General features: G+C 44.6%; 1 protein-coding gene and 1 pseudogene across 4 annotated transcripts in view; both read right to left on the bottom strand.

Annotated features, from left to right (window-relative positions):
• Positions 1-10,645, bottom strand: part of LOC308465354 (serine/threonine-protein phosphatase 2A activator pseudogene) — a 53,123-nt pseudogene extending 42,478 nt beyond the window's left edge. The window contains exon 1 of one of the 2 annotated variants that reach the window (XR_013991549.1): positions 10,507-10,645. The product of XR_013991549.1 is annotated as a serine/threonine-protein phosphatase 2A activator pseudogene (transcript). Of the gene's footprint in view, positions 1-10,309; positions 10,443-10,506 lie in introns of those variants that run through there. The other variant, XR_013991550.1, reaches the window with a different exon arrangement.
• ZDHHC8 (zDHHC palmitoyltransferase 8) overlaps positions 1-10,646 on the bottom strand; it is a 128,930-nt gene extending 118,284 nt beyond the window's left edge. For both annotated transcript variants that reach the window (XM_080985142.1, XM_080985141.1), the window contains exon 1: positions 10,507-10,646. In XM_080985142.1, coding sequence (XP_080841268.1) covers positions 10,507-10,610 — 104 coding nt within the window. In that variant the 5' untranslated portion in view covers positions 10,611-10,646. The remainder of the gene's footprint in view (positions 1-10,506) is intronic.
• Positions 10,647-13,914: the final 3,268 nt, after the last annotated feature.

Here is a 13,914-nt window from a genome sequence, read left to right as displayed (position 1 = left end):
GAAAGATTTTTTTCCTCCAAAAGTATTTTATTTTAAAAATCCAATTTAAATAAAAAAAATTTGATTCAAATAAAAAATCTGATTTTTATTTTTTTTTAAAAAAAAAATCATTGATTTTTATCCCCCCTGACTGCTTTAAATGTATAATGCAGATGGCACCAGTGACTGGGAGTGGCTCTGCAGAGTCTCAAGCCGGGGTCCCCCTCACAGCCAACCCATAGTTTTCCAGTTTCCAGGAGTCTGGGATTAAAACGAAGACATGCTCGGCCACTGAGCCTAACGCCTCCAATATTCATCCATTATGATAGGCTGTGACCCCAGCTCACACCGGCTGCTTAACTGTTGGCAAGGTTTTTTTGTTTCTTAAAAACAAATCAAATGGTAATCGTAGAAAGTCATCTTGGGAATTTATATTCAGCACGGCAACTCCCTACCATGTAATTTTAATAAACACACTTCAAGGCCTTGAACTCTCAGCTTGGCTGAGCTACGCCCAGGACGAGAGCAGCTGTCAGAGAGAAGCCACATGCTCTGGTCATTCAGCTCTAAGTAAAGCAGCATAGTTCATCAATCTACTCTAGCGTCTTACCTTGGACATTTATTGGCCAACGTCAAAGGCTCCACCAGCACCACAGGCTGCATTCAGAGGAGAGCCAAGAACCAGAAATGGGAACCAGAGGAACGAAACCAAGAAACAGGGCACAGGAATTGTCAGGATCCCACCAAACCCAGTAGCGACTCTTCTGAGAAAGAGCTTGAGGGCCTACGGAGAACCCGAGTGCTATTTATTAAATTTGTATCCTGACCTTTCTCCCAAAGGAGCCCAGGTCAGTAAACATCAAAATGTTAAAACAATGCACTACAATACAATACAATACAATACAATAGTACCTCTGGTTGCGGACACGATCCGTTCCGGGGTGCCAGTGGCACCCCGAAAAGTCTATAATCAGAGCAGTGCTTCTGAGCATGTGCGAAGCGCAACAGAGCATTTCTGCGCATGCGTGAACCATGCAGAATGCTTCTGCGCATGTGGCGAAACCCGGAAGTAAACACTTTCGGGTTTGCTGCGTTCTTAACCTGAAAAAAACGCAACATGAAGTGCTCGCAAGAAGAGGTATGACTATACAATACAATACAAAAAAATCTCAAAACCAGGAAGTATTTAACTACCATTGCAGGGGACCTTTACTGAATGTGATTTACTTGTGGACAAACATTATAGACGAATACACGTTACATGCAAATTTAGGGCAATGGCTCTGAGACAGCAAAGTTGCCTGGATGCAGAATGTCCCAGGTTCAATCCCAGACATCTCTGTTTAAACGAACCAAGTGGCAATTAATAAGAAAGACTGCTGCCTGAGATTCAGGAGAGTTGCTGCTAATCAAACTGGTCAACGTCATGACATCGATGGGTAAATAATTTGACTTGGTATAAAACAGTTTCCTATCTTGGCCATGTGGAAGGGCATCGGTGGATAACGTGGCACTAGGTTAAGTGTTTGGGGAACATCCTTTTTAAATCCCACTACCAGCTAATTGCAATCTCTCCGCTGCACTTAAAAGAGCAGAGAAGCCACCTAAGCCAGCTTCTTAGCCTCTCAGCGGCAGTCAGCTTCCCTAGTAGATGTTACACAGTCTTTAACTTAAAGTGACATCTACACCATGTTTGAACAAAACAGCTTTAATTAAGCTCTAGTCTTCCAGCGGACCGAATTAGACCCACCACCTGGCATTCCACTCAAAGCAATCCCATTTGAGAGCGCACTGTGGTCAAAGTCGGGTTTCCAAACACTGAAGCCTTCGGTATTTCCAGATCAGAGAATAGCCAAGCGGCGCAGGTTGCCAGCTGAATGGATAAGGTTATGAACAACAATCCATAATGAAGCCTGACCAGATTAAGAGTAAAAGAGCTTATTGATTAAGCAGTGTAATGGAAGAAAGCTACCTTCATTTCAAAGTGGGACTTGGCCCAATTAATTAAAAAAATACATATAGGAAATTAAGCAATATTTTAGAAGGAACTAAGCTTTTTGAGTCGCTAATCCCTGCCACAAATTGAGTGAGCTGCACCTCTCTGCTCCTAGATTATGTTTAGCATGAATGTTTCTCTGTGTGTCTGAAGATTGACTGGGGGGGAGAGAAAATATTAAGGAGTGAAAGCTCCCCCGCACAACTTGCAATCCACCAAAGTGAATATAGGATACCTACAAAGTATTCTGACTTGCAAGTTGTTCAACACCTCTCCCGTCCAGTATCATTCTTCATTATTACAAAGCTAAAAATATAGACATAACCTACAAATGGGAAGCTTTTAATTAACACTGCATATTATTTTTATTGACTTAGCTGAAAGTAAACATTACTGGCAAATTTAGGTGAGCCGCTCAATAGCAAAAGCTTTTCTCTGTATGCAGGATGTCCCAGGTTCAATATTGCATGTCTCTAATTACAAATAAAGACATATACTGTAGTCCTGGCAGCTCTTTCTTATACCAGGAAATCAGCTTTCAGGAAGACATTTGGGATTGCAGTTGTAGTACAGGGCTAAACTGTGTCCCTGACTGCTGTTTCTCTGTTCTAAATTGTTCTGAGCTTCTTCCCTGCCTGCCACCAGAGGGGCAAAGCTACAAGAGAGAGCAAGAAGTGTGCAAGGAAAGGGTTAATCAACTCCTCATGTTTCTTCATTCGCACTCCCTTCTGCCACAAAAATGGGTTGTTGTTTTTTAAAAAAAATCTAATTTTGCCTTAGGGTTCCAGTGGGATCTTTGACTACTTCCCTTTGAATAGCTCATCTCGCTTTATTGGCCGAGGGAGCCGGCGTACAGCTTCCAGGTCATGTGGCCAGCATGACTAAGCCGCTTCTGGCGAACCAAAGCAGCGCACAGAAACGCCGTTTACCTTCCCGCTGCAGCGGTACCTATTTATCTACTTGAACTGTGACGTGCTTTCGAACTGCTAGGTTGGCAGGAGCTGGGACCGAGCAACGGGAGCTCACCCCGTCGAGGGGATTCGAACCGCCGACCTTCTAATCAGCAAGTCCTAGGCTCTGTGGTTTAACCCACAGCGCCACCCGCGTCCCTTATTGCAATAAGTACATAGCAATAAATCAACAAACAAACATGAGCAGGGTCCCGCTTGACAAACATGCCCCTAACTTCCTCATGTGTTTCAAACACATCATGTAGTTGGATCCATGCCCTTTAAGGTTTCAGATAGAGATCTTCTTTAATAAAAAACAAAATGGCGCCTCTGAGGCGTGTGTGGGGCTTGGAGATCTGCAAGAATACATCTAAGGTTGCCTAGAGATTGCTTAGTTGTCAAGACAGAGGAAAATAAATGAAAGACTTTGACCCGCTACCAATTGCTCATCCAGGTGTATGAAACCTGGCCTCTGAGCCTTTCTTTAAAAAGAGAAAAAAACATATATAAAATCCCTTTATTTATTACAAACATTTATACACTGCTTAATTTACAACCATCTGCAAGAGTTGGACAGAAGACTCAGTACCTTAGAACTGTTTAAAACAAAACAATCAGAAATGAATTTAAAAGCCTGCTGTAGTAAAAAATGAAGGTGAGGGCTTTGGCTGGCTTTGAAGTTCAACTGTCTAGACTTCAACTAGAAGGGAGTTGAGTTCCACAAAATTGGGCCCACAATACTGAACACAAATTGACGTTACAGATAGGTAGCCGTGTTGGTCTGCCATAGTCAAAACAAAAAAATTCCTTCCAGTAGCACCTTAAAGACCAACTAAGTTAGTTCTTGGTATGAGCTTTCGTGTGCAAGCACACTTCTTCAGATACACTGAAACAGAAGTTGCCAGACCCTTCTATATAGTGAGAAGGTGGGGAGGGGTATTACTCAGAAGGGTGGTGGGAATGGGTGATTGGCAGATAGCTGAGATGAGCCTGTTGACGACTCTTAACGACTGCAATAGGTCTTACAAATTGACGTGATGCAGAGACACAACAGGGGTGTTCACACATTATATTCAAGCTCAGGCTGTGCATGTTGTGCACTCATACATTTATCTGCAGGGAACATTCAGCGAGCAGAGTGCCTGTATGTGCAACAGTGGCATCTGAGTACACCTGCGAGATCACCTTAACCAAACACATACCCTCTCGACCGCTTCATTCTGCAGAACCGCCATTATTGAAGGCGCCACATAATACCCGTTCCTCATCTGAAAGAAATCAAGCTTTCGCTGCAATAGCATTCACACTTTGGAACTCCCTGCCTAATCAGGCAGGCACTTTCACTGTAGTCTTTTTCAGTGCCTGCTAAAAACATTTTTGTTTAGACGAGGCGACCTAGGTATCAAGAATGCTGATGCGTTTTTTTTAAAGCATACTGCTGGTTTTAATTTTTCTGGGTGTTTTAATGGTTTTTACTCATCGTTGTATTGTTTTATTCTTTTTGTAAACCACTTGGGTTGTTGTTTTTTCAAAAAAACAATCAAGTGGTATATCACTTTTATGAAATAAAGAGTTGCTCTGTATAACTCAACAAGCATACACTCTTCACACAAACTCTCCTACACTGAGAGAGAGAGTTAGAGAGAGAGAGAGAGAGAGAGAGAGAGAGAGAGAGAGAGAGTGACTGTGCCTGTGTGCTGATGCATTAACCTGCAGGGTACCCCATAAAAGCCCTAAATGGCCTCGGTCCTGTATACCTGAAGGAGCGTCTCCACCCCCATCGTTCAGCCCGGACACTGAGATCCAGCGCCGAGGGCCTTCTGGTGGTTCCCTCATTGCAAGAAGTGAGGTTAAAGGGAACCAGACAGAGGGCCTTCTCAGTAGTGGCACCTGCCCCTTCAGATGTGAAGGAAATAAGCAGCTATCCTATCTTTAAAAGACATCTGAAGGCAGCCCTGTTCAGGGAAGTTTTTAATATTTAACGCTGTACTGTTTTTAACACTTGATTGGGAGCCGCCCAGAGTGGCTGGGGAAACTCAGCCAGATGGGCGGGGTATAAATAATAAATTATTGTTATTATTATTATTAAATCAGGAATATTGCTGCTCACCCGTGCCTTTGCTGCTCACTCGTGCCTTTGCACCATGGGATATTATGCACCTTGGACCTCTGTTTTGCGTCCCCCTCCCCTTCCCATTCCTTGAAGGTGTCCAAGAAAAGATGTGTGTCCCCTGCTAACACAGTCATGAAGGATTTAAATTTTAGAGCATCTTTGGACTGGTGCTTAAGTAGAGAGAAACTGTGGGTTACGGTATGTTTTGTGCTCTGTGCTATCCAGAGGTGATGTGCCGTACAGATTCAGTGCACGTGCTACAAAATGGAATGCGTCTTGGCTATGAAGAGATCTCAGCCTATCCTTCTGTGATATTAGGATCATAAAAGTTAGCTCATTGTAAAGGGCAGGTGGGCAGCCGGCAGCCCAGAGGCCACCTGAGGCATTCCACCTACTTCAACCAGGACAGACAAGCCCCAAAGGGAAGATGGAACAGAATGATTGGATCAATAAAGGTGTGTGTGTGTGTGTGTGTGTGTGTGTGTGTGTGCATGCATGCATTTATTTAACAAAATGTATACACCACTTAATTGTAGTACAGTGGTACCTCGGGTTAAGAACTTAATTCGTTCTGGAGGTCTGTTCTTAACCTGAAACTGTTTTTAACCTGAAGCACTACTTTAGCTAATGGGGCTTCCCGCTGCTGCTGCGCCACCGCTGCACGATTTCTGTTCTCATCCTGAAGCAAAGTTCTTAACCCGAGGTAATATTTCTGGGTTAGCGGAGCCTGTAACCTGAAGCGTATGTAACCCGAGGTACCACTGTAAAACCTCGAAGCTACGTGCTGCAGACCCCCTGTTTTTCAAAAGCTAAGCCATGGACCCCCTACTTTGGAAAAAAAATTGATATCTCTACGGTAGTTTTTGTTATGTGAATGAGACCACGGTCCCTGGAACTCCAACTGTGAACCACTGCTCTAAGCAGTTTACAAGAGATATTAAAATTATAGATTAAAAACACGTTTAAAACAACTAGGGGTAATTAAAATTAACAGGTTTGGTTTTTTTAAAAGGATAAAAAATGCCAACATCTATATGTTTGCATGGTCTTGCCAAAAAGAAAATGTTTCAAGCAGGTATCAAAAGAAGTACAGTGAAGGCACCTTCCAGATGTCAATAGGCAAGGAGCTTCAAAGTGCAGGTGCTGTTGTTTTACAAAGGGTTGCCATATTTCAAACAGTGAAAAATCCGGATGGAAAACTTATTGACCTTTTTTTTGGAAAGAGTTTTTTTACAACTGTGGTTAGTGATCTCCCAAACTGCAATTCTCAGCAGTTGGCATTCAGAGATGAGGCATACTGCCTCCAACAGTGGAACTGAGGCCTTATCCTCCATTAATTTGTCTAAACCACTTTTGCATTGGCTCCCAGTATGTTTCCGAGCACAGTTCAAAGTGTTCATGCTGACCTTTAAAGCCCTAAACAGCCTCGGCCCAGTAGACCTGAAGGAGCTTCTCCACCCCCACCATTCAACCCAGACACTGAGGTCCAGCGCCGAGGGCCTTCTGGCAGTTCCTTCACTGCAAGAAGTGAGGTTACAGGGAACCAGGCAGAGGGCCTTCTCGGTAGTGGCGCCTGCTCTGTGGAACGCCCTCCCATCAGATGTCAAGGAAATAAACAACTATCTGACTTTTAGAAGACATCCGAAGGTAGCCGTGTTTAGGGAAGTTCTTAATGTTTTATCGTGTTTTTAATATTCTGTTGGGAGCCGCCCAGAATGGCTGGGGAAACCCAGCCAGATGGGCGGGGTACGTATATATGTATATAGAAATAAATAAATATATTATATTATATTATATTATATTATATTATATTATATTAATTATTTAAAGCCATCCATGCATCAGATATAGCCATCAGATATATACGGTAAGCTAGCCGCTAAATGGCGCCTTAAACTAGGCGCCTTACAGTAGTTACAATGGAATGTCTAGGCAACATTTTTTTTACCATCAAATTATTATTATTATTATTAATTTCATTTCTCTACCACTTTATACTTTAAAGGGAAAAAAATCAAAGCAGTTTACAGCACATTAAAACTTCAAATAAAATGATCTAGAATAAAACAAGCTTCAAGGAAAATATTTCAGATCCTCTTCTAAATGACATTTTGCTTTCCCCATATTTATTTACCTACTTTATTTATATAGCTACCCCATAGCAGAAGTAATCTAGGAAGACAGTGCAGTGTAGTGGTTAAAGTGTCGGACTAGGACCTGGGAGATCAGGGTCCCAATCCCCACTATGTCATGAAGCTCACTGGGTGACCTTGGAGTCACAGGCTCTTAACCTACCTCACTGAGTTTACACAAGTTCATTGAGCTTGGCTTGCAAATAGCCACTTGCCTGGGACAAATAAGCATTGCCTGCAATCACCTAGCAATGGTCAATAAAAAGATAATGGATCCATTTAGCCTTCATCGTCCATAGTCAAAATGAGAGGGTCTAAGGGCAAACTGGGACCTTCAGATGTTTTGGGACTACAGTTCCCATCATCCCTGACCACTGGTCCTGTTAGCTAGGGATCATGGGAGTTGTAGTCCCAAAACATTAGGAGGGCCCAGTTTGCCTATGCCTGATCTAAGGAATAGGGAAATTGAGCCACAACATTCAGAATCAGAACCAAACTGCAGACAGTTGAATAGGATTTCCTTGTGTTAAACAAAATAAATCAAACAGAATTTTAAAATAAGAGTTTTGTAGTGGTTAAATTATCCCACTGCCTTTGTACTGACTGCCCAGAACACTGGAAAGCAGAAACAAGTTTCCTTCTTGTTGGTGAATGGTTGGACTACCTCCTGCATATTTCTCCTTATATTTCTGCAAGTGAAGGAACTAGAGACTTAGGTGTCCTGTTGTGGTTTTTGCATGAAAGCTGAACAAACAAGGATAGGACTGGAATATCACTGATATCCCATAGGGCCCTTTATGGCTTCATTCCTGCCCTCCTATATCACAAATGGCAAATAGAGACAAATATTAAATAATGCAGCATGGCTAATTTGAACTACATGTTCAAAGTGAAAATCAAGTCCCTAGACCAAACAGTCACGGCTGAAACATTTCTGGTTCAACACTGCTTTTGGATCATGCACCACACAAATGGCCACCTGGGATTTGGAGGGCTCTTGCCATAGGTCACCATTGCTCCCAATAGTTTTTTACTCAGTTTCAATATCACTCTTATACCAAGGTTTTCTGAATCACGGCGACTCCTCTTCCAGAAAATATCTGTCTGTTTGTTTCTATTTAGCTAAACTGTTTTTTCTACGCTGGCTTCCAGCCAAAGCTTCCAGAGCGATTAACATATGTAAAATTTTTAAAAGCTCATTAAATCTGAAATACTAATTAAAGCAAGCACCAACAATAAAGAAAAAATAAATAAATAGCAAAACACCAAGATAACCATTCAAAGCCAAGGAGGTGATATACATCTTCACCACGTGTTGAAAAGACACTAGGGTCCACCGCAGCCAGCTGGCTTTGGGTAGAGCATTTCACAACCGAGGTGCTGCCACTAAAAAGGCCCTTTATCCACTGAGCACTCCTGAAGGCAGCGGCATCTTCCCCTGCTCTGGTGTCCCCCAGATATTGGTGCCCATCAACCTTGATCACTAGCCATGCCGATTGGGGCTGATGGGAGCTATATCCCAAAACATCTGGAGGAGCACAAAGTTGGGGAACGCTAGTAGAGCCCTGGAAGCAGAACCTACCAAACGGGCAAGCTCATATGGTAAACAGAATTCTTTCAGGTAGCCTAGGAATACTCTCTTCGGAAATCAGACCTACACCTACAACATGTCAACTTTTCCAATGTCTTGTGCCATGGTAAGCTTGGATGCACTGCCTATAATTAGAAAGGGGTCAAGTCTGCAAAATAGGTGGGGCTGGGTGAGGGGGAAGAGTCAGGAGAAGAGAAGAGGAAAGCAAGTCTTTAACCACCAGCCATGTCTATGTCTCATTCAGGAAGTATAGCCAGAGTTTTCAAAAGCAGTTTTCAATCAATGTGCCATTCAAAGCAAAAAAAATAATACAATTTGTCCCAGATACAAACACACTAAAGCAACAACCCCGGAACCATTTGATTAGGGCAACACAACCGACATTGATCTCTCATGCAAACATCCCATTTTACCATCAAGGTACAACAATGACTCCAAGGACATGAACCCTTGTTGGGTGTTAACACACGTACAGTGCATTTTTGCAGCGAAGCTAGACCTACATTTGATACTACATCCCCATAAATACCTTCCCTTGAGCTCAGATCCAGTGAAAATAAGACCGCATGCTAACAGCTAATCAGCAGAGAATAATGTGTGTTTTTTTCTAATCATCTCAATAAACATTTGGATTCTTTTACCATTCAGAGACCTAGAAGACCCAACAAACAGTTCAGAGCACAAACTATATCTATGCTGGAATCAAAGTTATATAGAGGTTTCCTTTAAAAGGCAAGTAATTGCAATTACTTTAACAACCCCCTCCTTTGCATGCAAAATTTAAAATGAAAACTAAAAGAAAGCTACTGGAAACCTCCAAGCTAAAGGTGTATGAAGGCAAATGCTTTTAAATCTCTCCCCCTTTCCTTTTAAATGAGGGAATGAACCCCATTAAGATGTGCACATTAAATACTGGAGTTTCCAGCACAACCAGAAGCTCAATGGTGCTGCCTCTGAAGGATTTTCTCCAGGCAGCCTTCACCATCCTCCCCAAACCAACAAGACATTTGCTGCAAAAAGCCCCAGAGGCCAATTCTCTCTTTCGCTCCACACAGCCAGCTTAAGGGGGGACAAGGCAGGCGAGCTGAATCTGCCTATATATAATAAACAAGAGGCTTGATTTGGCTTGGCTAATTGCAGCAAAAAAAAAAAAAAAAAAAAAAAAAGCCTTTTGCACTTCTCAGGATGATGCTCACTCAAAACATACATCAACTCCCCCCTCCTTTTTCCCTCCCCTTTTGCGCACAGGAGCAGAGCGCGGGGGGGGGTGAGGGAGGGAGACAGAAAAAGAAGACAGCATTTAATTGGCGCCTCCAATGTACACAGACAAGCAGCCGCAAAAGTCTGATAGGGCTGATTTGCCATGAAATGGTGGTTCCTTATGAGTCGAGGGTTTATTTATTTTTAAAGGCTGCTGGAGCGAGAGGATGTGAATTAAATAACCAGGAAAATCTCTGCAAAGTAGGAAGCGTCCCCCTCCACCCCACCCAACGCCACGGCCGCCGCAATCGCCACCCCCAAGGGTGGGGGAGAGAGAGATCTGGGCACCTCGAAAGCATCACCACCAACGCAGGGGCCTCTCCAATGGATCAAAGCAACTCTCCTGCCTCCTCCATAGCAACCCAGTCCCCGAAAGGTACCCAGCCGGCACCACAAACCAGGCCTTATTTGTATCCCCCCCCCCCCCCGCACTCCCCGCTTCCTGACAGAAGCTCGTATCGTCGGCGTTCTCCTTTTAAACTTACGTGAAGACGAAGAACAAAGTAGTAGATCCCACTAATAAGGCTGCTGCTGTGGAGACCGGGATGTATTTCGTAGGTTTAAATCTCTTTCCAATGCTACTGGGCATCCTGTAAGTTACACATCACTAGGTATAAAATCCCAAAGAGTCCGAGAGGCAACAGCGAGTCGCCAGAGAAGAGAGGGAGAGGGAGAGGGGGTCGGGGGGAGAGAAAGAGAGAGACACACACGAGAGAGAGAGAAAGAGAGAGAGAGAGCGAGGTGAAGCCCTGGCAATGCGGAGACGAGGCAGGGGAGGGGGGAAAGGGGGTAGGGAGGAAGAAAAAAAAAAGAGGGAATGAGACAGAAAAGAGGGGGAGGGAGTGAGAGAAAAAGAGGGATTGGGAACAGCTGACCTCTCCAGCACAGGAAATCCCACCCACACAACAGGCCTGCCCACTCGGCTGATGTCAACGAGCCCCTTAAGGTAGAACTGCGGAGAGCGCAATTGGAGAGGGAGGACGCGCGCCCGCGAGCGCGCAGGGAAAGAGGCGTTAAAGGGGCCAGGAAAGCGCCGACGACGACGGCAGTCCCTCGCCTCCCTGCCCTCTAAGGAGCTGCATTTGGTCCCTAGCTACCTGGCGGGGCTTTAAGGCCTCTTCTCCCGCCACGGAGGTTCCCTCCCGCCAGCTTAAAAAATAAATGGAGAGATTTTCAGGCTTGCGAGAACAGAGCAGCGCGCTTCCAAGCTGGCGGCGTCTCCTGCGTGCGCGCAGCATCATCGCGCCTGGAGAGCCCGCCGCGAAAAATGGACCCCGCTAGGAAGGGCGTGCAAGAGATGCCCCCTTTAAAATGTGTTTATTTTTTTAGTGGAGGGGGTGATCTTCAAGTTTTGGAGGTCACCTTGTAATGCAGAAGTTGTTCAGATCGGGGCTTCGGCTGCGCCAGGGGTTTTTCCTTCCTAGGAATAATAACCTCCAGTTTGTTTATGGCGTTGAGGTTCCGCCCCAGAGCAGCCTAGTGTTGGGTCAAGCCAAAGGCCTATCATCGTGCTGTCACAGGTGCCCCTCCGATGCTTCCTGGAAGCTCACAAGCAAGACCTGAGGACAACAGTCTCTCCATCCTTGCAGTTCCCAACAACTGGTATATACTGCCTCCTACGGTGGAGGTAGAAGATAGCCTGTCTATGAGGCAGCTGCCTCAGGCGGCAGAATCCTCCAGGTGGCAGCTTCTGGGTATCAGTAAGATCTTGCAGGGCTCTTGCAAGATCTTGCTGGAAGCTGCCACTTCTCTGGTGCAACTGTGGCTGCCTCCGCCCCTGAAACGAGGAGAAGTGGCTGCAGTGGTAGCTTCCAGGTTCTGGTGAGATATTGCCTAATGCTGCCCTGCGAATCATGATGTGTGTTTGTGCTATGCAAAAATCACAATGTGGGGGAAACCCCTTGAAGTCAGAGACGCTTCTCACTTCCAGCAGCCTGTTAACTCTGCCGGCAAAAATCACGATGCGGGGAAAACCGTGAAGCCAGCCAGTGCCTTTACGTAGCTCCATCCTTATTTCAGATATCGTGATATATCAGTATATTGCAATGTTAAGCTGGTGATATGTCACAATGTTGAAAACAAGGTATCGCCCAGCCCTACGGATAACTTTGTCCTCCATGAATTTGCCTAATTTGGTCCCGGGCCCTAAGGAAGTTAGATTAGCTTCAACCAGAGCCAGGGCCTTTTCAACACTGGCTCTGGCCTGGTGGAACGCTCTGTCTCATGAGACCAGGGCCCTGCAGGATCTGATTTCTTTCCACAGGGCCTGTAAAACAGAGTTGTTCCGCCTGGCCTTTGGCTTGGAGCCAATTTGATTCCCTCCCCCTCTTTCTTTTTTCTTTTTCCTTTCTCCTCCTGTGATGAGGCTGCATTTTAATATTTTAATGTTTCAATATTTTAATGTTGTATTTTAATCTTGTTTTTAAGTTGTACTCATTCAACTTGTTTTAATTATTGCTTGTTAGCCAACCTGAGCCCGGCCTTGGCTGGGGAGGGCGGGGTATATAAAAAAAATATTATTATTATAAATCCTCTTTCAAGGCCATCCAAGTTGGTAACCATCATTGCCTGCTTGAAGAGCGGGTTCCGTAGTTTAACTATGTGCTGTCCCTTCGTTTTGTCTCTCCTCCATCTTCCAACATTCAGCTTCATTGCATGGCCTTAGGTTCTGTTATTGTGAGATTTGCAGAACTCGTTCAGCAAAAGTCACACTGCACATCGTCTTTTGCTTGGCGGTGAGCAGCTGCAGCAGCTTCCTGGTCATATGGCTTGATCAGTATATGTACCGATTTACTGACTGACTCCGTCATACTGAACTATATGGTGGTATATACAAAACAAACCTGCCTTTTTAGGTGGCTGCACACAGTGGTGGTTGGTAGATTCAGTGGTAAGTGGAACCGGAGCTAACTGAGCCAACTAACTCTAGCTTCCCCTCCACCCTGCTTTCTGATGAGTACTGGAGAGCAACACTGGAGGTAATTGACTGCCAGTTCCTCCCCCTAGGTTGGTTTTAAGTTAGAAGGCAGGCAAGGAGACATGTGCTACCAAAGGGGAGACTGTGGTTGGTGGGGCAGCTCCAGATTTGCCCTAAGGGATTAGCCTCCACTGGCTGTACACTCTTAGGATACTGCTTCCAGACTGAGCTTCTTATCTCCTGTATAACTGGAAAAAACAAACATATGACAGCACACACCAATGGTCGTGGATCTCTTCCCAGCTCCAGCCAAGGGTGTTGTTAGGGACTGACCCAGGAAATCTAAGCCCTGGGGCTTTGGAGCTGTGCCCTGGAACTTCTATCCCATTCTCCTACTTCTAAAAAAAAAACCTTTTTGGCTGGTACTATCCAAAGTAATGCTAAAGTAAGAGCCATTTAGTGATATACTTATCCTACCAGAGGTGGTTTTAGGATAGCCCAGAAGGGGGCACCACAACATTGTAGCAAGAAAGGCTGGGGGTGCCAAAATTTAGTGGTGTCCAGGGTGCCACTGAAATTTGAGCTAGTGAACAGAGTACAGTCCCCCTTCCTTTTTAATTTTTACTTTGCTTACAGGGCAGCTGAGCACACTGCAAATGTGATATCTGGTAGCAGATATGACTAACTTTGATCAATTAATTTAAATGGGTCTATGAGTCTAACCCATCATCTATCTAGCCTGTGCTTTTTTTATAGCTGCTATAAAGGCGGAGACACACCTTTGTGGAAGATGGATCCGATCCACCAGTTGAGTGGAGATTCTTTGGATGTGCATAGCACCTGCACTGTGGACCTGAAAGGCTGTAATGTTGTGATGCCTAACGTGTTTTTCATTCCAGGTCAAGAAGCCCAGCTGATGCAGTGTGGCTGTTCTGTTTATGGCAACAAACAGAGTGAGACCACCCAGAGGCACAAA

This window comes from Podarcis pityusensis (assembly GCF_964106645.2).
Source record: "Podarcis pityusensis genome assembly, chromosome: 16".
Taxonomy (NCBI): Eukaryota; Metazoa; Chordata; class Lepidosauria; order Squamata; family Lacertidae; genus Podarcis; species Podarcis pityusensis.
The sequence above is the reverse complement of the archived record's forward strand: the minus strand, read 5'-3'. Positions and strand labels throughout refer to the sequence as shown.